Source organism: Pongo abelii, chromosome 21, assembly GCF_028885655.2.
Source record: "Pongo abelii isolate AG06213 chromosome 21, NHGRI_mPonAbe1-v2.0_pri, whole genome shotgun sequence".
Taxonomy (NCBI): Eukaryota; Metazoa; Chordata; class Mammalia; order Primates; family Hominidae; genus Pongo; species Pongo abelii.
In genome coordinates, this window is record NC_072006.2 from 502,287 (window position 1) to 527,145 (window position 24,859).

General features: G+C 44.8%; 2 protein-coding genes across 9 annotated transcripts in view; one reads left to right on the plus strand and one right to left on the minus strand.

Annotated features, from left to right (window-relative positions):
- Nucleotides 1-11,639, plus strand: part of CRLS1 (cardiolipin synthase 1) — a 33,480-nt gene extending 21,841 nt beyond the window's left edge. For 5 of the 8 annotated variants that reach the window (XM_002829945.6, XM_063720668.1, XM_024238749.3 and 2 more), the window contains exons 4-7: nucleotides 2,933-3,018; nucleotides 3,651-3,719; nucleotides 6,094-6,185; nucleotides 8,632-8,951. In XM_002829945.6, the coding sequence (XP_002829991.3) occupies nucleotides 2,933-3,018; nucleotides 3,651-3,719; nucleotides 6,094-6,185; nucleotides 8,632-8,716 (332 nt within the window). In that variant the 3' untranslated portion in view covers nucleotides 8,717-8,951. Of the gene's footprint in view, nucleotides 1-2,932; nucleotides 3,019-3,650; nucleotides 3,720-6,093; nucleotides 6,186-8,631; nucleotides 8,952-11,283 lie in introns of those variants that run through there. The other 3 variants (XR_008516796.2, XR_008516798.1, XR_008516797.2) reach the window with 1 other exon arrangement.
- A 63-nt stretch (nucleotides 11,640-11,702) lies between these two features.
- On the minus strand, nucleotides 11,703-24,128 carry LRRN4 (leucine rich repeat neuronal 4). The gene is made up of 4 exons (XM_002829946.5): nucleotides 23,474-24,128; nucleotides 22,107-22,311; nucleotides 16,088-16,225; nucleotides 11,703-13,755 (listed from the first exon to the last, which is right to left on the minus strand). Exons 1-4 carry the CDS (start codon nucleotides 24,126-24,128, stop codon nucleotides 12,534-12,536), a joined length of 2,220 nt encoding a protein of 739 aa, XP_002829992.4. The 3' UTR covers nucleotides 11,703-12,533.
- Between the last annotated feature and the right edge of the window lie 731 nt (nucleotides 24,129-24,859).

The window sequence follows — 24,859 nt, forward strand, 5'->3', positions numbered from 1 at the left end:
AGAGAGTGGAAGGCAAATCCAAGTTAATTTCTACTTAGATTTATGTCCACTGAACTTAGGTCTGTGTGTATTTGTTCTGCCACATTTTTGTATTATTATATTGTTTCTGGTTTACCATATGGTAAATTCTTATTTCTGGTTTAAGTCAATTTCTAGAATATTCTGTTAAGTTTACCATTTTCAGCGTAAAAACCTATAGTGTTGATGTTAACCATTTTTAATATGTAAACAATTTTATGAACTATTTCCCTTTAATGCTAATAAAACTTGTCCATGATGTCTGGCTTTGTGGGCTATGTGATCTCTTATTACAGCTACTCAGCTCTGCTGTTGTAGTCTGAAAGCAGCCACAGAAAATATTTAAATTAATGAGTATGAATGTGTTCTAATAAAATTTTACTTACAGACACTGGAAATATCGTTGCAAATATTACCCATGTTTCAGAGTTAGCAAGTAGGGAGGAAAACCTGGAGAAATCCTTGACACATTTTACACTGTCCTACCCGTCACTTTCTTACTCTAGTAGGAAAAATGAAAGCTGTTTTAACTCTAGAAGAGAAGAGGAGGCCAAGAGAGAAAGCCAGGAAATGTGATAACATTTTTTAACCACAGTAGGAGCCCATATCCTTCAGTTGGCTGAGGCCTTTGAGACCACCTGGTGCAGAAATGTTCTAGCCTTGCTGTGCATAGGAGTCACCCAGAGGAGAACTTTCATCTAGGCTTTTACTGAGCTCTCTCAAGGTGACTTTTGGATGGGCAGTCAGTTTGGGGAACCCTTGATTTTTTTTTTTTTTTAAATAGCTCTTTCCCCTACCAGATGGTTACAGATGGTAAACTGAGTCCAGAGATGCTAATTGTTAGGTCACACTGTTGGGTTGGAACCTAATGCACTGCCCCAAACATAGTCTGAATTTCATAAGCCTACATTCCTGGTTAAATGGAGTCTTGCATGTTCTTCCATGCATACTATACATAGATTTTAATTTGCATGGATTTCCTGCCTTTTTTTTTTTAAAGACAGAGTTTAGCTCTTGTTGCCCATGCTGGAGTGCAATGGCACGATCTTGGCTTGCTGCAGCCTCCACCTCCTGGGTTCAAGCGATTCTCTTGCCTCAGCCTCCCGAGTAGCTGGGATTACAGGCATGCCACCACACCTGGCTAATTTTGTATTTTTAGTAGAGATGGGGTTTCTCCATGTTGGTCAGGCTGGTCTCGAACTCCTCACATCAGGTGATCTGCCTGCCTTGGCCTCCCAAGTTGCTGGGATTACAGGCATGAGCCACCGCGCAGGTTTGCTGCATTTTAAAAGTGTGATTGTTGTTAGATTTTGCCAGCTAATGATTGCTACAGAAAAAGTTTGTTTTACCGGTACAAAAATGTCCCTAAAAATTATGACTTACTGTTTTCATGCTTGGCTCATATAGCCATATCTTGTTTGCTCCAAATGCCGTGACTTGAGTGGATAAGCATTTTTTCTTTGGAATAGTATTATCCATCAAGGACTAGGCCAAGGATCAACATGTACATCATAGCTATAACCAGCAGAGATTTAAATTTTAAATCTGTAATTAGAGATTTTCTTCAAATTGCAGAGCCAATTGAATGTCAAAACTGGAGAGGACCATAAGTATAGCCTCCAATAATTCATAAAAGATTTGTTTGAAAGTATTTTGGAAGGGATGTTCATGATCCTTTTTATTTTTATCTTTATTTGTTTGAAATAGTTTGAATAGTGTTTGAACCGAGTGTTTGAACTCAGGTTTTTTTTTTCCCCACTATTTAATTATTAAATTAAATAATAATTTTTTTTTCTTATAAAAGATACGTTCACAGTTAAAAACTTCCTGTGGTGCAGAAGAATATAAAGTAAAGCAAGTTCTCTGCCATCTCATTCCCATTCAGTAAGGAAATAGGGGTTCCTTGGGTATTTATTTTAAAATATCCTTCTATTGGCTATGGCTCTGGGACCATGGTGTAAAATCTGAGGAATGATGACAAAACTATTGACAAGTTGCATTCATTGAATGGGCAGGGAGAAAAACAGCAATCCCTGGGAAGGAACTGGCTGGATAAGTATAAAATATTTCACGCTGGCCACAGTGGCTCATGCATGTAATCCCAGCATTTTGGGAGGCTGAGGCAGGCAGATCGCTTGAGCTCAGGAGTTTTAGACCAGCCAGGACAACGTGGTGAAATCCCTTCTCTACAAAAATACAAAAATTAGGCATGGTGGCATGCATCTGTGTTCCCAGCTACTTAGGAGGGTGAGGTGGGGGGATTGCATTGAGCCCAGGAGGTCAAGGCTGCAGTGAGCCGTTACCGTGCCACTGCACTCCAGCCTGGGCAACAAAGCAAGGCTCTGTCTCAAAAAAAAAAATTTCTGTTTCTCTACTAGTTGCACATTAACAGCAAATTTTACTCTTCAGAGAATAGTCTAAAATGCAGAACAAGCAATCAAAGCTCCTGAGATTTCAGAAGAGTTTGAGGCCTCCCACATCCTTCTCCACCTCTTTATAATCTCTTTCTGTGTAATTCTGAGTATGGTGATCTTTTTTCAAATGTACAGAGCTTAGAAGTAGCAAAGGAGGAGATAGCGCTGAGTAGAGCTGATGCTGATAACTGCGGACTAATAGCTTAAAAACATGCAAAAAAAACCACAAACAGATGAGAAGATCAGCATACTGAAAGGCAGATACAGACTTCAGAGCCGTAGTCTGTACTTCACTATGTTTTGAGGGCGGGTTAAAGAAGAATATAAAAATTAGTAGTTTGCTATAGGGGACCCTAAACCATCGATAGGTGTTCATTATAAAATTTCTATTTGTGAAAACAGCAGTTTGTGGTAAGGCTGAATGACATGTTATTGTATTCATAATGCATATTAGTACTCTTCAGAATCCCAGTTAAAATTATTTTATGTTTGATTTTCAGTTCCACTTACTTACATGATCATTTCGAGAGATGTAATGTTGATTGCTGCTGTTTTTTATGTCAGATACCGAACTCTTCCAACACCAGTGAGTTTGTTTCCAAAAAGTATTCTTTTAGCATTATATATGATTTAAGGAAAAAGAAAAAGAAATTTTTTTAAGTCAACCTCTTTTCAATTGATGGCATGTGAAACCCAGACCAGCCAGCCCGTATCCCTAGAAGCAAATTCTTTAAAGGTGTTTTATATAGGTCCAAGCCATATTGTCTAATTTAACCTCCGCCATAGATAGTCTAGAATTGGTTTTAAAAATCACAGTTGTATGAACATGGGATAGTTTGTTTGCATATTTATTCACAGGCTCTATAAATATTTGAACATATACGCATGGCATATTAACCTCTTTTGGCTCCCAATCTACTGAAAATAGAGCAGTATTTTGTTCATTTTATTTTTTAATTTAAAAAAGAAAATAGTGAATAAGGGAATTTTGAGTTTAGTAAAATTTTATAAAGCAAACTTTATGATAGGTATTGTTTCGAATTTTACAGCAATTGAAAAATCTATAAATTTTTAAAAATCAATTTTCAGTATATATTGAATGTATGATTTATAAAATTATGTTGTTACCTAAGTATAATAACAAAATGTCTATTTTAAATAAAAATGTCTATTTTAAACAATAAGTTAATTACTTTATCTTTTTTGGTCCTCTGCCAGCGAACACTTGCCAAGTATTTCAATCCTTGCTATGCCACTGCTAGGTTAAAACCAACATTCATCAGCAAGGTAAGAGAATGCAATGTTCTTTGAAGTTATTCCTTTGTAAATTTTTATTATATATAAAATTTACATATATATAAACCTCAGTCAAGAACAGCTGAAAATGAGACAAATTTAAATGCATTGAGTATAGAGGCTAGAGAGTGGCGCTGGGCAGGCAATTTTAACCTAGTTCGTCCTCCATGTTTTTTGGATCATCCTTATACATGTTTTGCCTTGAGTTGGTGGTCTGAGAGTTTAAGCTTTGAATGAGGTAATTGGGCCACTGTTTAGGGAAAGGGAATTGAAATGTAATTGTTCCTTTTTTTTTTTTTTTTTTTTTTTTTGAGACAAGGTCTTACTTTGTTGCCCAGGCTGGTATGGAACTCCTGGCTTCAAGCAATCCTCCTGCCTTGGGCTCTCAAATTATTGGGATTACAGGAGTGAGCCACCAAGCTTGGCTGTAACTGCTTCTTAATTCAGTTTCACACATTATGAAGAGTCCCTTGTGGTTTCACTCCCTCCTTCCCTGTGGTGAAAATACCAAAAGGCCGTTCATTTTCAGGATTGATAGTTAAGTGGAAAGGGATAGGAAAATAGGAAAAAGTTTTGTTCACTAATAAACAACTGCTACTCTTAGTTGTCCATTCTGTTTTCCTGAGCATTCAGGGCAATAAGTATATGCCAGTCTACCTCTCAAGCCATATTTGTTTTTCTAGTAGCTTTGATAAGTTTTCTCAGTTCATTCTTTTGTCCCATCTTTAATGTCAAGGATTTAACAGGTTAAGAATGCCCATCATTTTTGGGAGAGAAGGGTGGTTGCTTCTATACAGAACTCCCTGGGGTGGACTTTTACCTACATGCATAGGGTTTGGGTTTTTTTGTTTGTTTTTTGTTTGTTTGTTTGTTTGGCTTCAAGTGACTTGTATTTATGTTGTATGGCAATTTGTAGTATTACATGGAAAGTGGCTTAAAGAAGTACAGGGACAAGTACCTTAAACCCTTACAGGAAGTCCTTAGGATAAAATTTATATTTTATTTTATATTTTGTATTTTATTTTATTTTATTTTATTTTATTATTTTTTATAGATGAATTTTTGCTCTTGTTGCCCAGGCTGGAGTGCAATGACGCGATCTTGGCTCACTGCAACCTCCTCCTCCCGGGTTCAAGCGATTCTCCTGCCTCAGTCTCCCAAGTAGCTGAGATTACAGGCATGCGCCACCACGCCCAGCTAATTTTTTTTGTATTTTTTAGTAGAGACGGGGTTTCGCCATGTTGGTCAGACTGGTCTCAAACTCCTGACCTCAGGTGATCCACCCATCTCGGCCTCCCAAAGTGCTGGGATTACAGGCGTGAGCCACTGCGCCTGGCTATTATTTATTTTTTAAATGAAGTAGAATCCTTCTCATTTGGCTGCAGAACGGGTGATAGAACAGAGGCGCTCGTCTGCTTCACTCGCTTTTTCATACTTTACAGACTCTTCCATGGAATGCTTCTCATGATGATAGAGGGAGTCTCCAGTGTATTTCTTGTTCTGTTTTCTTTTCTCCCCAGTGCTGTCTTTTAGTGTAGGGAAGCCTACTCATTTCCTCCTTGAGAGAGGTTCTTTTATGGAGATGACTGCTTTTTCTTTGAAACGGGGTCTTGCGCTGTCTGCCCAGACTTGAGTGCAGTGGCGCAATCATAGCTCACTGCAGCCTTGACTTCCCAGGCTCAAAATATCCTACCACCTCAGCCCCCCAAGTAGCTGAGAGTACAGGTGCACACCACCATGCTTGGCTGGTTTTTAACTAGCGGTTTCAAACTCCTGGGCTCAAGTAGTCCTTCTGCCTCAGCCTCCCAAAGTGTTGGGATTGCAGGCATGAACCACTGCATCTGTCCTGAGATGAGTGCCTTTTAATTTTCTAACCTCACAAGGTTTGACAGGTAGGCAAGAAAGGAGCATCGGATAAGGCCCCAGGAAATCTAGGTTCCAGCTTTGGTTCTCTTGTCTGCTGTGACTGCAGGCAAGTCACCTAACTCATTACCCTTTTACCCATAAAGAGGTAGCTTAGTTATTTTCATATTCTATTTTAATGGGCAGTTGGAAAAAAGGCAGATAATTTTGTAACATTTTTGAGTTGCTGTGAGAATTCAAGGTAGTGGTATTTTCTGACAGTTGTCATTACTCTCACTCTTAAGGGCAGCTGTGCAGACAGACGGGTCAGTTAGTGAAGTTGACCCTTTTGTGTGTGCTCACCTGTGAATGCAAGCTTATTGGGCAGGGATAGTGTAGATGAACAGCAAGCATGCTGAGGGTATGTCATGTTATAGTGAGATGGGCTGTGCTTTTGTCTCGAAAGCTTGAAATAGGATCCAGTTGGCACTATTGACTTAGAACTTTTTCTTTTTTTATTTAGGTGAATACAGCAGTCCAGTTAATCTTGGTGGCAGCTTCTTTGGCAGCTCCAGTTTTCAACTATGCTGACAGCATTTATCTTCAGATACTATGGTAAGCTAAATTTAGAATCACTCTCTTAGAATGTCAACAGAATGACTTATGGTGATAGCCCTAGAATGACCTTGTTCTTGCAGCATTTGTTGAGCACTGACTGGGTAAAGGTGTGGCTATATTTGGTGATTGGTACCATTGTTAAGACGCTTCCTGCCAAGTATGAGATGGAGAAGTTAGCTTTCATACAAATTAAAAGGGATAAAAGGTACTGATAATGCGTTAGGGTTTTGGAGGAAGAGATAACTTCGTAGGAAGAAGAGGGACAGTTTCAGGGAGGAAGTGGCATTTGTTGCATGAAGTGTAGGTGGACTGTGTGTAGGAAGAGACTGAGAGGAGACCACTAGGTGAAAGACAGGGCCTAAGCCAAGAGATAGAGTGTAGGAGAGAGGGTAGGGAAGCTGAGTCCAGCCTGTTGAAAAGGTTGTTGTAGGAGGGAAAACTGGAGAAAGGAGTTTGAATTTTATTGTACTAGTTGCTTATTTATCATCTTAAAAGTATGTCAAATTCGCGCTTTCAGAGTTCAAAATATGTCACGCTGACATTGGAGTATTATATTTTGGCACAATTTTAACTAGAATTAAAATTATCTTGCTTGGTACAGTCTGGACCAGAAAGTGGTGGCTAATCACTGTCAGTTAAGCCAGGCAGTCTTTTAAAAAATGACAACTACTCTAAACTTTTTATTTTAATTTAAAATATTTAAGTGTATATTTATCCCATTCATCTTATACCTTCTGATATAGGATGAAGGCTTTTTGGATGTAGGTCCATCAATGGGAGTTTTTTCTTTCTCGGATAAACTACATCCATAATACAACCTCTCTGATTTTCATTTTTTACTTCTTTAAGGTGATGCAAGAACTTAAAACATTTGCAAAGCAGTCTAAGAACTGTTTAGATATTTTCCCTAGTCTTTTCACAATCATCTTGCCTATTTATTTTGACAGTATTTTTTTCCCCTAGGAACCCATGAAGAGAGAGACAGTATTTTTTTTTTAATCAAGTCACTTTTATTGAGTCTTTCTAAAGCATCCAATGTAGTTTTCAGAAATAGCAATTAAAAAAAATTTTTTTTTTGGAGACAGGGTCTTGCTCTGTCACCCAGCCTGTAGTGCTGTGGCATGATCATAGCTCACTGTAACCTTGAATTCCTGGCCTCAAGCGATCCTTCAGCTTCAGCCTCCTGAGTAGCTGGGATTACAGGGGGGTGCCACCACACCTGGCTATTTTTTTAAATTAATTAATTAATTTATTTTTTGAGACAGAGTCTCGCTCTGTTGCCCAGGCTGGAGTGCAATGGCCTGATCTCAGCTCACTGCAACCTCTACCTCCCGGGTTCAAGCGATTCTCCTGCCTCAGCCTCCTGAGTAGCTGGGATTACAGGCGCCCACCACCATACCTGGCCAATTTTTGTATTTTTAGTAGAGGCGGGATTTCACCATGTTTGTCAGGCTGGTCTGGAACTCCTGGCCTCAATTGATGCACCCGCCTCGGCCTCTCAGAGTGCTGGGATTACAGGTGTGAGCCACTGTGCCCAGCCACTAATTTTTTGTATTATTATTTTTTGTAGAAACAGGGTCTCACTATGTTGCCCAGGCTGGTCTCAAACTCTTGGCCTCAAGCAATCCTCCTGCCTCTGCCTCCCAAAGTGGTAGGATTATAGTCATGAGCCACTGAGTCCAGCTAGAAATAGCAATTTTTCTAACACATATATTTCATTAGTTTATGTATGAATTTAGAATATCAAAGTGGCATGAACAGGTTCAAGATTCAACAAAAGGGAATCTTGATTCTGCCTCACCTAATAAAAGCAGAAGTGCGTGGGTGCACTAAAAAGTAATCTAGCTGTGGGCATTCAGCATGCCACGGGTGTCAGGTGATGTCATTTCAAGGAGAATCCGGTTAAGGGTAATTTGGTAAAGAAAGCTGAAATTTATTTAAAATGACTCAGATATCTTTAGAATTCTCAAAAGCTACAGGAAGTAGAGTCTGGTACCCTGAGCAGCATGGAGCAGTAGAAAGAGCATGTGGGCTTTAGAGTTCAAACCAAGTCAGGCTCAAACATAGTTCTGTGATAAGCCCTGAGCAAGTTATCTGGGTCTTCCATTTCCCCCTTCTGGAGGATGAGTTTGTTGTAAGAATAAAATGAGAATGTAAGACACCTAGAGGATGCCTGAGTAAAAAATGACAGTTGCTAGTAGTATTAATTTGTAGGGCTCATTATCTAGAATAATTTTGTTTGACATTACTAATTAAAATGAAGTCTTAAAGAAAAGCAATGTATTTAGACTCTTGTAGTTAAGAAAAATTACACCACAGAGCCCTTTTTACTTTTTAAATTCATTTTTACATTTTAAATTCATTGCATGTATTCATTATGATTCCCGTTGCTACTATTTTTTAGACTTGACAACTAAATTTTATTTCTTTTCTTCCATAAAAGGTGTTTTACAGCTTTCACCACAGCTGCATCAGCTTACAGTTACTATCATTATGGCCGGAAGACTGTTCAGGTGATAAAAGACTGATGAAAGTCATCCCTCACCATTAGTAAGGAAGCAGTATACATCAATGGGAACAGGGCCCGTGGAAATCTACAGGAGTTTCCCTATTTTGGTGTTCAGCTTGAAAAAGGACTTGTCAGAACCAACCATGTCATCAAAATTTAAGTAATGTGCATTGAAAATAAGGTTGATCATGGGAATATGCAGAATTTCCAATGTATTTTTAAATACAAATAAAACTGTAATTTAGAATTTTTAATCTTAGGTTTCTTGATTAATTTATGAGATCAATTATTGTCAGTCTTTTTTGTATGTTTTTTAAAAACATAGTCCAGAGCATGGGCAGAGTTGACACCTCTCTCTTAATGAAATTTGGATTGTTCACAAAGCACTAGGAGATGTCGTGGGGTTCAAATATATATCCTACACAACTGGGCGATACATTTTTGTTTGATTTTTAGGTCTGTGTATACATTAACAGTTCATGTAGTTAATACCTGATCATTTGGGATAATGAAAGTGAAGTTAGTTGTAGATGAAGTAAAGTTATAAAAGAGATTTAAAATGCGGTAAGTTTTTAAGATAATAATCAAACAGAAGGTATGAAGTTCATTTTCGGTAGTCTTCCAACCTCTCAGGTGCCTAATAATTTATGTTTGAGGATAACAGGTAACAGAGATAGTCGAGATAGGAAAACGTGTCTATTAGTCTTTGCATCTAAAAGGCAGTGAGTTACATTTCTTCCTTCCACTGTGTTTCTGACATAGCAATGTTTGTTTGATATTGGAACCAGGATTCATATATTATGTAAATAATATCAAGCTGTATATTTTTCAAAGGTTTTTTAAACTTTGGAGACTCTTTCTTTTGTTAAGCAGTTAAAGGAATAAAAGAGCTGGAAAAAAAATTGTACCTTCAACTCAGGTTGTTCCATATAACATACTTATTCTCTGCTGTTACGTAAGTTTTCCGATTCACAAAGTCCATTCATGTACATCACTTACACTTAAATTGTAAAAATAATTAGTCTGACCATCTGACTTTAAAAGACTGTTGCTACACGTACATCATGTTTAGGAGAATGTGGGATATAGGGAAGAGGAGAAGAAGACAGTCCAGTGGTGACCAGTTGCTGCTGCTTAAACCTATGCCCATTGTCCCTGGTTTTAATCCAAGCCTATTACAGAATACTGCAGTGAGATTATCCATTCTCAGCCGTTGAGCTGCATTAAATTAGAATGGGAGGCTGTAAGTAAAACTCATGCCTCTTGGCCAGGCATTCTGCACCAGCGTGTCCCTCTGTGGCTTGCTGGTCCTGGTTGTTCTCAGACCGGCAGCTGAGCTGCGCTTGGCTTAGAGCATACTGAAGCCTGCAGCCAGGAACACCGCCATTGAATCAGATGGAGGGGGTTGAAAAAGCAGAGAAGGGGGCATGTGGCTGGCTATTCTTGCTCTCTGGAGAACAGCTTCATTGTTAGGAGTAGTTAGGCTGAAGGTGGACTTCCCACTGCTGAACCACCCAAGAGGCACACTGAGTGAGTCTCTGCATTAGTGACGGGTGAGCCACATAACAATAGTGTTTAAAAAAGAGAGGACTTGAAGTAGCTATGTGAAAATTTAGAACTTTGCACTTTGTTACACTTATTTATGGTTTAGTGTTGATGCCATTTAGAGTGACTTATGGGTTGGACCCATAATCTTTTTATTATTAAGGTCTCAATCTGGCTCTGGTTAATAAACTTTTTCCACTTCATCCCTTAGGAAAATGGTCCAAGTCTCCTCAGGCTTTTGGATACTGAATTGTTGTAAAACACATCAATTCTGCCAGTTTATAAAACACTGGAATTGTATTAGACATGTCTGAGTATGTACTTGTTTCTAGACTCAAAACATGATGAAAATTCATTTCAATGTCTTCACAGAATAGACTTAACCTTGACAGTAAGCTTAAAGCATTAGTGTCATTTAATTATATGTCTGAGAAATTTATACTAATTAGATTTTGGGCTTTGCAGCAAATTTTAGTTGGGGCCTCATTCCTGAGCCCAAGTGACCCTTTCACCTCAGCTTCCCAAGTAGTTGGGATTACAGGTGCACACCAACCATGCTTTGCAGTTTTGTGTGTGTGTGTGTTTTTTTTTTTTTTTTTTTTTACAAGCCCACAACATCATAGCTTTGCAGTTTTTAACCAGGAGCTGGTGGAGATCTTTGAAATCATTTAGGCCAATTCTTTTAGTTACATTTATGATGAAACTAGGGATCTACCTTAAAGTTTTGGGAAGCTCTTTCAAAACTTCAAACACCTAGAAATATATAGTGCAATTCAGTTTTAGTTTCTGCAGCATGGTTTGGAAACAAAAGATACATGGGATTTAAACTTGATTTGTTTTCTTCCTACAGTAGAAGTAAATGCTCTTGTGGCTTGAATTGCATCTCCCAAGAAAGATATGTTCACGTTTAAACCCCCAGTACTGTACATGTGACCTTATTTGGAAATAGGGTCTTTTTAGATGCAGTCAAGATAGAATTAGGTCATACTGGATTACAGTGGGCCTTAACCCAATAACTAGGTTTTTTTTTGTTAAAAAAAGGAAAAAAGGAAATATGAACAGAGAGAATGCCGTGAGATGATGGAGGGATAGATTGGAATGATGTCGGCGAGCTAAGGAATACTGAGGATTGCTGCCAACCATCCGAAGCTGGGAGAGGACATGGAACAACTCCCTCAGAGCCTCCAAGAGGAACCAACCCCACTGATGCTTTGATTTGGGATTTCTGGCCTGAACTGTAGGAAAATACATTTCTGTTCTTTTAAGCCAGTTTTACCAGTTTGTGGTAACTTGTTACAGCAGCTGCAGGAAATTAATAAATGCTAATGTTGAAAATTAAAATCTAGAAATATGGCTCTAATTTCATAGAATCATTTTTTCCCCTGAGTTTCCCCCTGAGTTTGCATAAAAGTGAAAAAGTAGAGGACAGAGTAGATGCCTCCCACATGAAGACAGATTATTAAGGCATTGTTTGATGCAATTAGGGCAGAGAAACACTTGGGCTTCTAGCTAGAGCTTCGGGTTCTCTTTTGCTCATTTCTTCCTTCTAATTAAGAAAAAAGATTTCCAAAGTTTATTATGCCTCCTAAAAAATGAATTTATAATTTATTTGTCCATTTAGTCTTTGGTGAAATGCAGTAAACACTAACTTAAAAAGATAGCCTTTCCCTGTGTTTGACAAATGTTCCCAGAAAACTGGTTTTAACTGTAAAGCCGGAAGTACATTTCCTTGTCATGTCCTGAAATGGAACTAATAAACCCAGAAGGCCTTAGGAAGCAACCCTTAGCTCTCCCCCTTACCCTAGTTCTCAGGAATTGGAACTGGAATTGATTTCTTGAATAACAGAGCTCGTTGTGTCTTAGAGCTTGACCAATGAAGGAGCTTCTGCTGGAAAGACCTGAGGATGTGATTTCTAACATGATCAAAGAAGCTGGGTTATGCAATTTCTCTGTTTCATCCCTTCCTACTTCCATACACTATTCTACTGGATAGAGGGGCACTGACTGCTGAAAACCCCAAATGAACCAACACACAAGAAGGCCTGGTGGCAGTGGGGAGCGATCTGGCATTGACCATCAGGTTTCTGAGAACGGAGAGTTAAGTAGAAGGAAGGGAGGGCAGTTGTTCCTTGGACCGAGACACTCAGTGTGGCAAGTTCCATGTGTGCCCAAGGCATTCTGGCTTCACGGGAATTAGAAACCCTAGGAGCGGATGGGGTCGTTTTTGACCCTGTGTCTTCCTTTCTGCGCTCAGATCCAGTTCGATTAGACGCGTTATCCCAGAAGCTGGGCTAACTGACGGTCTGGAGCCCCAGCGGGTAATCATCAAAGGTCGGGTTTTTGTAGGCCACCAGGTGCGTGTCGCAGCGCTGCAGGCGTAGCGTCTGGCCCCGCCTGCAGAGACATGCGGAGAGCACCACGGTGCTGGCGAGCAACAGGCCGCTGGCGGCGCACAGCCCAGAGAGCAAGAGCGCGAAGCTGGGTTTGGTGGTGAAGGCGGCGCACGGGCTCCCCCAGCCCGAGGGCCGCGGCTGGCTCAGGCCAGCCCTATTGGCCGCCAGCACGCACACGCGGTAGGTGGTGCCCGGCGACAGCCCGTACAGAGGGTGCTGCCGGGCCGTGGCGTAGATGACCCCCACCACCGACTGGTTCCCTGCCCAGCCCTCTGCAGAGTAGCGGATCTGGTACCCGTGCACTACCGAGTTGGGGGCACACCAGTGGACCAGCGCCGACGTGTCCGTGGTCTCCGTCACCCCCTGCAGCCTGGGCGGGTCTGGGATGGTGTCTTCCCCACTGAGGCCGGGGCACCGGCACCGCCACCTCCTCTGCAGCTCCGCGCACGGGGTCTGCAGGTGCTTGCAGGGATGGTAATCACAGGGGACGTCCTGGTGAGGCGTTCCCACCTCCTCCTTCCTCCCCTCCTCCTCCTCACTGTAGTCGTCCAGCAGCAAGACTGGAATCTCGCCCTCGGAAGGACTCGGGTTGGGGGCTTGGTGTGTGGCGTGTGTCCTCTGGTCGGGCTGAGGCGAGCTTATGCGGTTCCACGAGGTAGGGAAGGGGCCCAGGAACTTGCTGGCCAGTGGGGTGGAGGCGGCTGAGATATCAGGCTCAAGGACAAGCCCGGGGGCATGTTCTCCTCGGTGCTGGGTCCTGGTGGTGCTGGCAGCCCTGGGGAAAACGCTGGAGTTGCTGTGACCTGCTACAGAGTTGGTCGTGGAGGGGGCAGTCCCCTCCCGTGCATCGCTGTGCTGCCATGCAGCTATCGTGCGAGAGCCCACGTTAGGGGCCTTGGAGACACTCTGCTGGTCTCCCGCAGGTCGGGTGGCTGGGGCTGCGCTGGGCGCGACGGTGGGACCCTGTGCGTAGGTGGAGCGGTTGAAGCAAGGTGGGTGTGAAGCCCAGAGAGTGGTGCTTTGGTCGGACTGGCACACTCCGGGCAGCTGGGAGAGTGACAGGGAGGCTGAGAAGGGGCCGCTGGATCCCGCAGCTGGCGCGCACATAGTGTCTGCTGCCCTGGAGGGGAGGCCAACCAGTTAGAAGACGTCTGGCTTCAGGGACACCTCTGGGCAGAGCTTTGAATCCTCATTGCCGACGTCACCCCCTGCCAAGCCCATCAACGCGTCTCTGCCAGGCACCCCAGGGCACACACGCCGCACATACCACCTCACTGATTCTGGGGAAACCTTTGGAGGAAGCTCCTGTCCTCACTCCCATTGGGCAAAGAAGCAAACAGAAGTTTAGAAGGAGGAACTAATTGCCCAAGACACCATAGCTAGCAATAGCAGAGCCTACCCGGGGGCAAGCACTGTGAGAAGGAGTCCAGATTCTCTGAGTGTCATTTGCCATTTTGTTCTCACCTGTCTGCTTCCTGGCAAGAAAGCACTAGTAATAAAAACCATACTCGGGCCGGTGCGATGGCTCAAGCCTGTAATCTCAGAACTTTGGGAGGCTGAGGCGGGCCGATCACAAGGTCAGGAGGTCAAGACCGTCCTGGCTAACACGGCGAAACCCCCTTTCTACTAAAAATACAAAAATTAGCCGGGCATGGTGGTGGGTGCCTGTAATCTCAGCTACTCAGGAGGCTGAGGCAGGAGAATCACTTGAACCTGGGAGGCAGAGGTTGCAGTGAGCTGAGATTGCACCACTGCACTCCAGCCTGGGCAACAGAGGGAGACTCTGTCTCAAAAAAAACAAAAAAACAAAACAAAAAAAACTCATACTAGCTACCATTTCTGAGTGCTTCCCATGTGCTAGGGGCTATTCTTCACACTCCAATGTGTCAACTAATTTAGTCTGCACTACTTACGCAGTAGACTCTATTACCCCATTTTACAGATGAGAAGGTAGAGGCTGAAGTAACTCAGGTGAAATAGCTCAGCTCAACTCAACAGTAGTAAGTAGGCCAGGTACAGTGGCTCATGCCTGGAGTCTCAGCACTTTGGGAGGCCCAGGTAGGAGGATCACTTGAGGCCAGGAGTTGGAGACCAGCCTGGTCAACATAGTGAGACCTCGTCTCTACCAAAACAAACAAAACAAAACAAACAAACAGAAACTTAGCCAGGTATGGTGGCACATGGCTGTGGTCTCAGCTACTTGGGAGGATGAGGCAGGAGGATTGCTTGAGCCCAGGAGTCTAAGGCTGCAGTGAGCCATGATCATGCCACTGCACTCCAGCTTGGATGACAGAGCAAGACCCTGTCTCTAAAATAAATTAATAAAATAGTAGTAAGTAGGATGAAGCTGGACTCTCTGGCTCCAGAGCCTGTACTCTCAGCTTCATCATTAATACCGTGATGAGACCCTTAACTGCAAAGGGCCCAGGTGCTTCTCTCTGGAGGGAATGTGGGGTTGGGGGGCAGACTTAGCCCCACTTCACAGCTGGGCTTGGGTGGGAGATGAGAAAAGAATCTTGGCCGGGCATGGTGGTTCATGCCTGTAATCCCAACTCTTTGGGAGGCCCAGATGGGAGGATCACTTGAGTCCAGGAGTTTGAGACCAGCCTGGGTAACATGATGAGACTCCATCTCTATAAAAAGATAAAAAAAAAATTAGCCGGGTGTGGTGGCTTGCACCTGTGGTCCCAGCTCCTCTAGAAGCTGAGGTAGGATGATCACTGAGCCCAGGAGGTTGAGGGTGTAATGAGACATGATCGCACCACTGCACTCCAGCCTGGGCAACAGAGCAAGACCCTGTCTCCAAACAAACAAAATGGTGCAAACAAATAAACAAATCCTGCAGAATGGTGGCGAGGGGGGGTTGCCTCCCAAGGTATAGTGTTTACTTGGTGGAACTGGTTTGAAAGTGCTCAGGACTGGGGGTGTTCCCAGCTCCCCAGCTCCCACTGTCTCCTGGTGGCCAGCCTAAATGCAGCTCTCCACTGCAAAAACAGCTCTTTCTAGCCAATAGCCTTCATAGGAATTTCCCAGGAGAGCTCTGTAAGCCCACGGGCCTAGGACTGGATAACCCGGGAGCAGGATGCCAGGCTCCATCTTGAAGATTTAGTAGAACCCAGTGGTTAAGCCAGACTACACTTCCCAGCCTCCCTTGCAGGTAGGTGTGGCTCCTGGCTAATGAATGTGAGTGGAAGTGAGGAGTAACACCTCCCAGCCTGGCTCAATAAAAACCTCCAGGTCTGCTCCTCCATGCTCTTTGCTCCTTCTGGCTGGCTGGAATGGAGGCAGCTTCCATCACCTGGATCCCTGAGTATGACTACATGGGGAAGGCTGCCCAGCCCAACATGGCCAAAGTGCCAAGCATGGTCACGTGAGCAAGACGTAAGCTGGAGAACTTCAGCTTCTGAAGGCTGACCCTCACCCCTCAGCCATCTGCTTTGTAAATGTGTTACCTGCTTAGGACAGTTCTCTTTGCATCCGTGAGGAGCCAAGACAAGTCACAACTGCAAGTTAGGGGGTTGCCAAAGAGGTTGATCAATAGGACCTGGGAGGAATCCAGGGTCCAAGGAGGGAAGGAACTCAAGTTGCAGCTGAAATACAAACAAAAAAAATAATTAAGTCAGGTTTTTACAATTGGATCAAAGATATTCCCAGAGAGGCATGGTGTCAGAACCATGCCCATGGTATCAGAAGCATTCTGATAGGGGTTGGAGAATACTGCTTTGGGCAAAACTCTTAATGACCTCGAACTTCATTTTTTATCCTCTGTTGTAAAACAGAGATACCAACCTAACAGGAAATATTATGCTTCATATCAACTGGGGACAATATTCCCATGACTGATCGTTCTATCAAAAAGAATGTGTGTTGGCTGGGCACGGTGTCTCACACCTGTAATCCCAGCACTTTGGGAGGCCAAGGCAGGTGGATTATTTGAGGCTAGGAGTTAGAGACCAGCCTGGCCAACATGGTGAAACTCTGTCTCTACTAAAAATACAAAAATTAGCTGGGTGGTAGTGATGCACCTGTAATCCCAGCTACTCGGGAGGCTGAGGCAGGAGAATCACTTGAGCCTGGGAGGCAGAAGTTGCGGTGAGCCAAGATCACACCACTACCCTCCAGGATAGGCAGGAGAGTGAGACCCTGTCTCAAAAAATAAAACAAAACAAACAAACAACAACAACAAAAACACAAAAAAACAAAAAGAGTGCATGATGATAAAAGTGTTTGTAAATGCAAATCTCTACATACAAGTAGATATTGTTATTATGGACCAGTGTTATTGCACTGTGGCTGGTGACACTCAATGCCAGTCCTTTGGAAGATGCCTCATTTAAGTGCGTCAGTGAACTCTTGCTAAGTAGAGCATATCCTTCAAACTTAGTAACTTAAAACAATAAATATTTATTCCTTTGCATGATTCTGTGGGTTGGCTCAGTGGTTCTTGTGGTCTGGATTAGCTCAGCTGGGGCCAGATGATCTGGGATGGCCTCATGTGTAAGGCTTAACTGGCTGTGCTGGGACTTCTCTCCATGTGTCTGTCATCACCCAGGAGGCTAGCCTGGGCTTATTCACATGGTAGTGGAGGGATCCCCAATAGCAGGAGAGGGCAGGCCCCAGTGCTCAATTGCTTTCTAGTTTCTGCTTACATCACATTTGCTAATGTCCCACTGGCTCAAGCAAATCACAAGGCCAAGCCCAGCTTCAAGAGGTAGAGCAATAGACTCCTTGAAATATGGGGCCTGGTGCAATGGCTCATGCCTGTAATCCTAGCCCTTTGGGAGGCCAAGGTGGGAGGATCACTTGAGGCCAGGAGTTTCAGACTAGCCTGGGCAACATAGCAAGACCCTGTCTCTACAAAAAAAATTTAACAATTGGCCAGGCATGGTGGAGTACACCTGTGGTCCCAGCTACTTGGGAGGCTGAGATGGGAGGATCGCTTGAGTTAGAGGTTATAGTGAGCCATGATTGTGCCACTGCACTCCAACCTGGGGAGCAGAACTAGGCCTTGACTCTAAACAATTTAAATTAAAAAATATATATATAGGAGGAGCTGCAATCATGTTGCAAAGAGTTGTGCCTACAGGGATGGGGGGAATTACTGAGGCCATTTTTGCATAGAGTCTACCACACCTAGCAATGGCAGATCTGCTCCTGGCTCACTTCTTTCTTACCCAGAGTCTCACAGACTCTCACAGAGTGTTTGGCCTTGACTTTCTTGACTCTGTGAGTCTCCTGGACCTCCCAGATTTTGCCTCATTTACATGTACTCAGTGATAATTCATCATGGGCAATGGGAGCTGCATTTTACATTCAAATCTCTTCTGACCAAAGGCTGGCTTTCCTCAGTCTGCCTGGGAACCTGCCTTTTACTACTCTGGAGAAGATGCTGTTGTTCTGGGAAAGGAAGGACATGTCACCCAGATCTGCTCTATCACTTCTGGCCAGTGGGAAAGTGACAGTCACCTCTGGAACACTAGATTTATGTATGTGCCATTTGTATTAAAACTTAAGCCATATGTGCATATACCAGTGTATATATGTATATATGCGTGTATGCTTGTTTTTGCAGATTTTACATAGCTAGAATGGAAATGTTAGAATGAGAGTTCAATCAGTATTTTTGTGTGTGTGTGGAAAGCAAATGCTTTTCTTTTTCCCTGAAGTGGGAAAGGAAGAGGATTACTTTTTTTTCCTTTGAGTAACACCGCTGAGTCCTTTATTTACATTGTCTCATTAACATCACTATGACAACTTAGTGAGGTAGACAGCATGTTACATGTTCTACATGTAAAGAAAATTATTCTTAGGGGAAAAGGTACACTTCGCTTTGGTGGTTCTTTCTGCCACCCAGTGCCACCTACACGTGATAAAGTCCCACATGCTGAGGAAGGAGAGAGCCTGGCTGGTTCCTGATATGTGTCACATTTGAGTATTCTCTACTTCTGATAGGGCCCTAGTGTGGAAGAAGTCTCCATTTGCTCTCCTAAATAATTTCTATTGGAGAATTGTTAATAGAAATTGCAGATATTTCCATGTCACTTTCCAGTAGTTCCATGTCATTTACAATCATTAAAATGATGAAAGTTATTAGACTTACTGGTAGGTTTTGTCACTTAAGGTGTTAAAGAAGCAGACACACATACATACTCACACACATACACACACACACAGACACACACCACTCTTCTGATAAGAGGGGACCATGGCTGGGAGCAGTGGCTCACACCTGTAATCCCAGCACTTTGGGAAGCCGAGGCAGGCAGATCACGAGGTCAGGAGATCGAGACCATCCTGGCCAACATGATGAAACCCCATCTCTACTAAAAATACAAAAAAAAATAGCTGGGTGTGGTGGCGCGTACCTGTAGTCCCAAGTACTCAGGAGGCTGAGGCAGGAGAAGCACTTGAACCTGGGAGGTGAAGGTTGCAGTGAGCTGAGATAGTGCCACTGCACTCCAGCCTGGTGACAGAGCAAGACTCCATCTCAAAAAAAAAAAAAAAAAAAAAAAAAAAAAAAGAGTAGACCTACAGGCTTCACCAGACTGTCAAAAGGGCCCATAACATAAATGAAAATAAGACCTCCCTGCTCTAAAATGGGGCCTGTGAAGATGGAAACATCTATCAGAAGGCAGTAAGGAAGATGGGAGACGAAGAGGACTTTATCTAGAGTTGCCCTAAAGGGTCAAAGGGAAGGGGGCTGGCACAGGAGCTGTTGGGGATGGAAATGAAACGAGTCCTGGGGACTTGACTCCTGCAATGACTCTTCCACCCCTTTCGCCTGGCTCCCTTGGGAATGAATGTCGCTGATGTCCCACATTTTGCCAAATCCTGTGGTCACCCCATTCTCAGCTGACTAGGGCTCCTGATGGTTTTGCCAACCACTCTCTCCCTCCTTAAGCACTCTCCTCTCTTGACCTCCAGGACATCACATTCTCCTGGTTTTTCTGCTACTCCACTGGTCATACCTTCTTGGTCTCCTTTCCTGGTTCTTCTTCATCCCGATGTTAAAAGTTGGGGTTCTTCAAGGCTCAGTTCTGGGCCCTCATCTCTCTGGTGATCTCATGAATTCCTTTGGCTTCAAATATCATCTTTATACTCCCAAATTCATACCTCTGGCTCAGACTCTCCTCCTCCAAGCTTCGGTCTGATACAGCATTGTGTTTAAGGTATCAGATGTGGAGCCAAACTGCCTGGGCTCAAATTCTGATTCTGCTATTTACTAGCTATGTGAACTGGGGAAAGGTATTTAACATCTCTGTGTCTCAGTTTTTTCATCTGTGAAATGGGAATAATGACTGAATCCTCCCTATCTGGATTGCTGCAAGAGTAAATACTTCAATATATGCTTAGAACTATGCCTGGCACAGTACAAGAGGTTCGTGTTATTATTACTGAACATTTCCCCTGGATGCCTCATAGATCTTTACTATCCAGCAGGCAATTAGATACATGATTCTGGGGCTCATCAGAAGGCCTTGGCTGGAGATACTCAACTAAGCATCCTCAGCACAGAGATGGAGGAGGACGCATTAGGCTTGAGGGAAGGTGATGGTGCTGGAGTAGTGCACAGGGTGACAAATGACCTGCAAGAAAGTTATAAGTGGAAATAGGCAAGGACATTAAGAAGGCCTAGCCAGGAAGGCTGGAGAAGCACCAGGGCAACATCCTGGGGCCAAAGAGACAGAGAACGTCAAGAGGGAGGAAATAAACAATAGGCTCCACAGACATAAGTGTCCACTGACTTGGCAACTGATGTGGGTGGTCAGATTGCAGTGAATTGACAAGTAAAGGGATGAGAGGAAGTGGTCATCACTTCTGAACCTGGGACGCTTGCTCTTTTTAGGCCTGGATGGCCTTTCTCTTCTGACATTCACCCGGTGAGCTTGGACTTGCCTTTTGAGATATGGACCAGTTATGCTGTTCCTGAAGAAGCCTCTCTGATCCAGTCTGATGGATCATTACCCCCACCTGCCTTATAACACAGCACATGGCATGTGTCTCTGCTATGGATCATGACGTGTTATGATAAATGGCAGATATCTGCTACCTATACTGAACTGTGAGCTCCCTGAAAGCAGTGGCCATGTTGTCAATGTCACCATCACCAAAGTCATCATGACCATCAATATCATTATCTTTATTAATATCACCATCACTATCACATCACCATTGCCACCGTCAGTGTTCTCACCACCACTATTTTTTTGTTTTGTTTTGATTTTGGGACAGAGTTTCATTCTTGTTGTCCAGGCTGGAGTGCAATGGTGCAATCTCAGCTCACTGCAACCTCCACTTCTCTGGATCAAGCAATTCTCCTGCCTCAGCCTCCCAAGTAGCTGGGACTACAGGCACGTGCCACCATGCCTGGCTAATTTTGTATTTCTTTTAGTAGAGATGGGGGTTTCACCATGTTGGCCAGGCTGGTCTCAAACTCCTGACCTCAGGTGATCCACCCACCTCAGCCTCCAAAAGGGCTGGGATTACAGGCATGAGCCATCGTGCCTGGCCTCACCATCACTATTATGTCATACAATCATCACTATCCTCAGCATTATAATTAGCACCATCACCCACCATCATCACCATCACCATCACCATCACCATCACCATCACTGACATCAATCAGCATCTCCATTATCACCACCACCATCATCTTCACTAATTTTAGAGGAAAAATATCATATGCCAGGCACTGAGCTAAATGCTCTACATAAACCATATACTCTTTTTCTCATGAAAAGCCCCAAAGCGAACTTTTATTGTCATAGCTCTATTTTACAGAAAAAGAAACTATTTGATATTTGTATCCTGGCACTTTACACAGTTCTTGGGTTTTTATCGAGCTCAAAGGAGTCTGAGCCAGAGATATAAAGCATTTCCCCTCACAACATCATGTGCTCAATAGCTATTTATTGAATAAAGGAAAGAATGGAGTGAATGGTTCTGCCTTTGCTTTGAAAAGTTGTTCATCCTTTTAGAAGAATAATTCCATCTTTAGTGACTGCATTGTGTAAAATAGGACTAACAGGGCCTGCCCATAGACTTCCAAGGGATTTTCTAACAATATCAATACTTTCATCCCTAGATCCACTCAAATTCTGGAAGGGACTGAACTTGCATGACATGTGCGGAAGAAAGCAGATCCAGACAGAGAGGAGACCTGAGGTCCTCCTCACCTCTTCCCGCTGTAAATTTCTAAGTCTGGGCTTAAAACAAACTTTAAAGGCATAGGAGTTTGGCTTTCTAATACTACTCTGAACCGGACTGAGTTGCAAGGCTAGATGGCTGGGTGGACTATCTGGGACCTACCCAAGATATCACCCAAAGGGTGGGGGAAAACAAAGCCCCAGAGAGGATTTGGAAGAGTAGTGGGAGAAAAATTAAGGTCTGGTTTGTTCTATAAAATTCAACATAGCATAATGGGCAAAAATCAGTCATGTGATTAAGATGTGCCTCAGAAGTACTTACTTCTGGAACAGAAGGACCTGTAGATGTGGAGTATCTTGAAAGAGGTGTGTGGCGACAGAAGCAAGTGCTGGGGAGTCCTGACAGTCCAGCTGCCGCAGCTTGGGGGTCATCTTGAAAATGTCCCCCTCCAGGGTCGTCAGCCGAGGCATCTTCCTCAGGTAGAGGGATGTGAGCTTCGGCAGGTCTCTGATCCACCCTGACTCAACTGAAACACAGAAGGGAAACTGCCAACTACTCCAGAACGCACAAATCCAGGAGGCCAGCACGGCATGAAGGAAAGAACGAGAGTGGCAAGGTGAATTGTGAAGGTCATCGCTGAGCATGGGCAGAGTTAGCAGCTCTAGGAATCTCAGAATTGTGGTCATTTCAGCTGGAAGGGTGCTCAGGGACAACCAGTCCTTCCTTTCTTCCAATCTTAGTCAGCCAAGGCTAGAGAGGGGATTGATTGGCCCAAGGCCACATAGCTGGAAAGCGGCAGAGACAAGGCTTGAACCCAGAACACTGTCTCCAAGTCTGTTGCTGCTCCACCTTCTCATTAAAGTCCACACAAAAAATAACCAGACTTTGTTCTGATGTCTGTCAAGTGTGGGGAACTTCTGCGGAACGTAATTAAGGAGGCGAGGGGGCCCCAGAAACCTAATTTTGTGGCTCTCCTAATACATGGAGAGCGTGCCCCTTCCCCTCGGTGTTCCCCATTCTAGCTGTTTTTTCTCTTTGTCTTTGATGAAACAGGTGGTTGTAGACACGTGCAGTGTTTTTAAAAAAATAGTAAAACCAGCCGTGTGAATCAAAGAACACCAAGAACAGGAGACCGGTTAATCTCACCGCTCTCCTGTGGCTTGAGTGATTAAACATTCACAGAAACAATTTTGCCCAACCAGGTAGAAAAATCAGTGAATTCATCCTGGAAGCCTCAGTCACTTCAGCTAACTGCATGTTTGCGGCTCAGTTTCTCCATTCATCAGCCCCAAAGCATGCACTCACTTCCCCATTCCACAAGCGCTTATCCAGCCATGCTGGGAAGCAGAACAGAGTGGTTAAAGTTTTGGGCTCTGGACCCAGAATGCCTGGGTTCAGATTTGCTTAATGTATGACCAAGTTTCACCTTTCTGGGCTATGGTTCCCTCATATATACAACGGAGATGGTAACAGTTCCCATCTCCTAGGATTCAAGAAAGTGACTCCTGTGTGGCGCTTCAAACTGGGCCCGCTTGCTCGAAAAATGTGGCTGGTGTTTTTTTGAACCCTGCTACGAGCTGGGCACCCGGGTCACCCCTCGAGGAAGAACGCAGCCCTGCCCCCAGGAGAGCACGCGCAGCCTGGCTCTGCGCTCAGGCTGGCTGAAAACGCGGGGCGCCCGGACTCACCCCGTTCAAGGAACGTGCCGCTGAGATCCAGGACTTCGAGCGTGGCCAGGGGCGCGCCATCCTCTCCAGCGAACGCCGCCTCGGCGATGCCCCCCTGGGCTCCGCGACCCAGCGCGGTGCAGGAAAGGTTGAGGAGCTGCAGCGCCGGGAAGCAGGCGAAGGCCCGGGGCTGCAGCGTCTGCAGCGGATTCCCGGCGAGCGCCAGGGCGCGGAGGCTGCTCAGCGCGGGCCCGGCGCACGGCGGCAGAGCGGCCAGCTGGTTGTAGCTGAGGTCCAGGGTGTGCAGCCCGGCCGGCCCACCCGGGCCCCAGCGCAGCGCGGCGATGCGGTTGTGGCGCAGGGTCAGCACCTGCAGCTGCTCCAGGTGGCCGAGCTCGGATGTGCTCAGGACGCGCAGCAGGTTGTGGCTGGCGTCGAGGCTGCGCAGTGTGCGCGGTAGGCAGCCGGGCAGGCGCTCCAGGTTGCGGTCCGCCAGGGTCAAGGCCGTCGCATCCGCGGCGGGCAGCCCCTTGCAGGGCGAGTCGGTGGCGTTGCTGCCACTGCTCCCCCAGAGGCCCTGCTGAGTGACCCGGAAGAGCGGGACCTTCTCCTGGGGAGGGTCTGCCCAGCTGGGGCGCAGCACCGTCAGCAGCAGCAGCAGTAGGGTTTGCCGCATGGCGTCTGGGGAGAGAACAGCAGGACGCCCATCAAATCCACGGGAACCCCCGCAGAGTCAGATGCGCGTCCCAACCCCGCCTCCAGGGCTCTGAGGAGGAGCACAGGCGCTGGATGTTCCCTGAAGGGCAGGGAGACGTTCCCAGAGTCGCCTGGTGTGCAGTGACCTCTCCCCTGTCTGCTTTTGCCCTGTCGTCTCCCCTAGGAGCACTGGTACCTCCTGTTCTTCCTCCCCTCAGGGATGCCTTTTCCTCTTCTCGTGAGAGGGACGCCTTCTTCATCTGTCCAGTCTGGGCCTGAATCTCTCAATAACTCCCTCCGTTTATGTACCCCCATTCTGTGAGCTTCTACAGGAAAGGGATGTCCCCTTTATTGCTGCAAACTCTCCCCAGGTAAACAGTCACTGCTCCATAAATGTGAATGCCCTCAGTTAGGAGGCTAGAAACATGAGGAAGATTTTGTCGGTTCAACAACTCTCAGTTACCCCGCTTTTCCCCATTAGAACTGCCCAGCCACAGGGGAATCCTAGTTTGCCTAAAATAAGTTCTGGAGTCCGTTTCTTGGGAGCATGCTCAGGGTTGCCTTCAGCAGAAGAACAAAGCCCTGTGAACCCTGGAGTCAAACATTTGCTGGTCCCATGTGGGTTCCAACAAAAGCCAGAGCCCCCAGTATTAGCCCTGCCCAGGAGGGATGGCTGAGAGCTGCCAGTTGTGGAATTTCTGGAGTACCTAG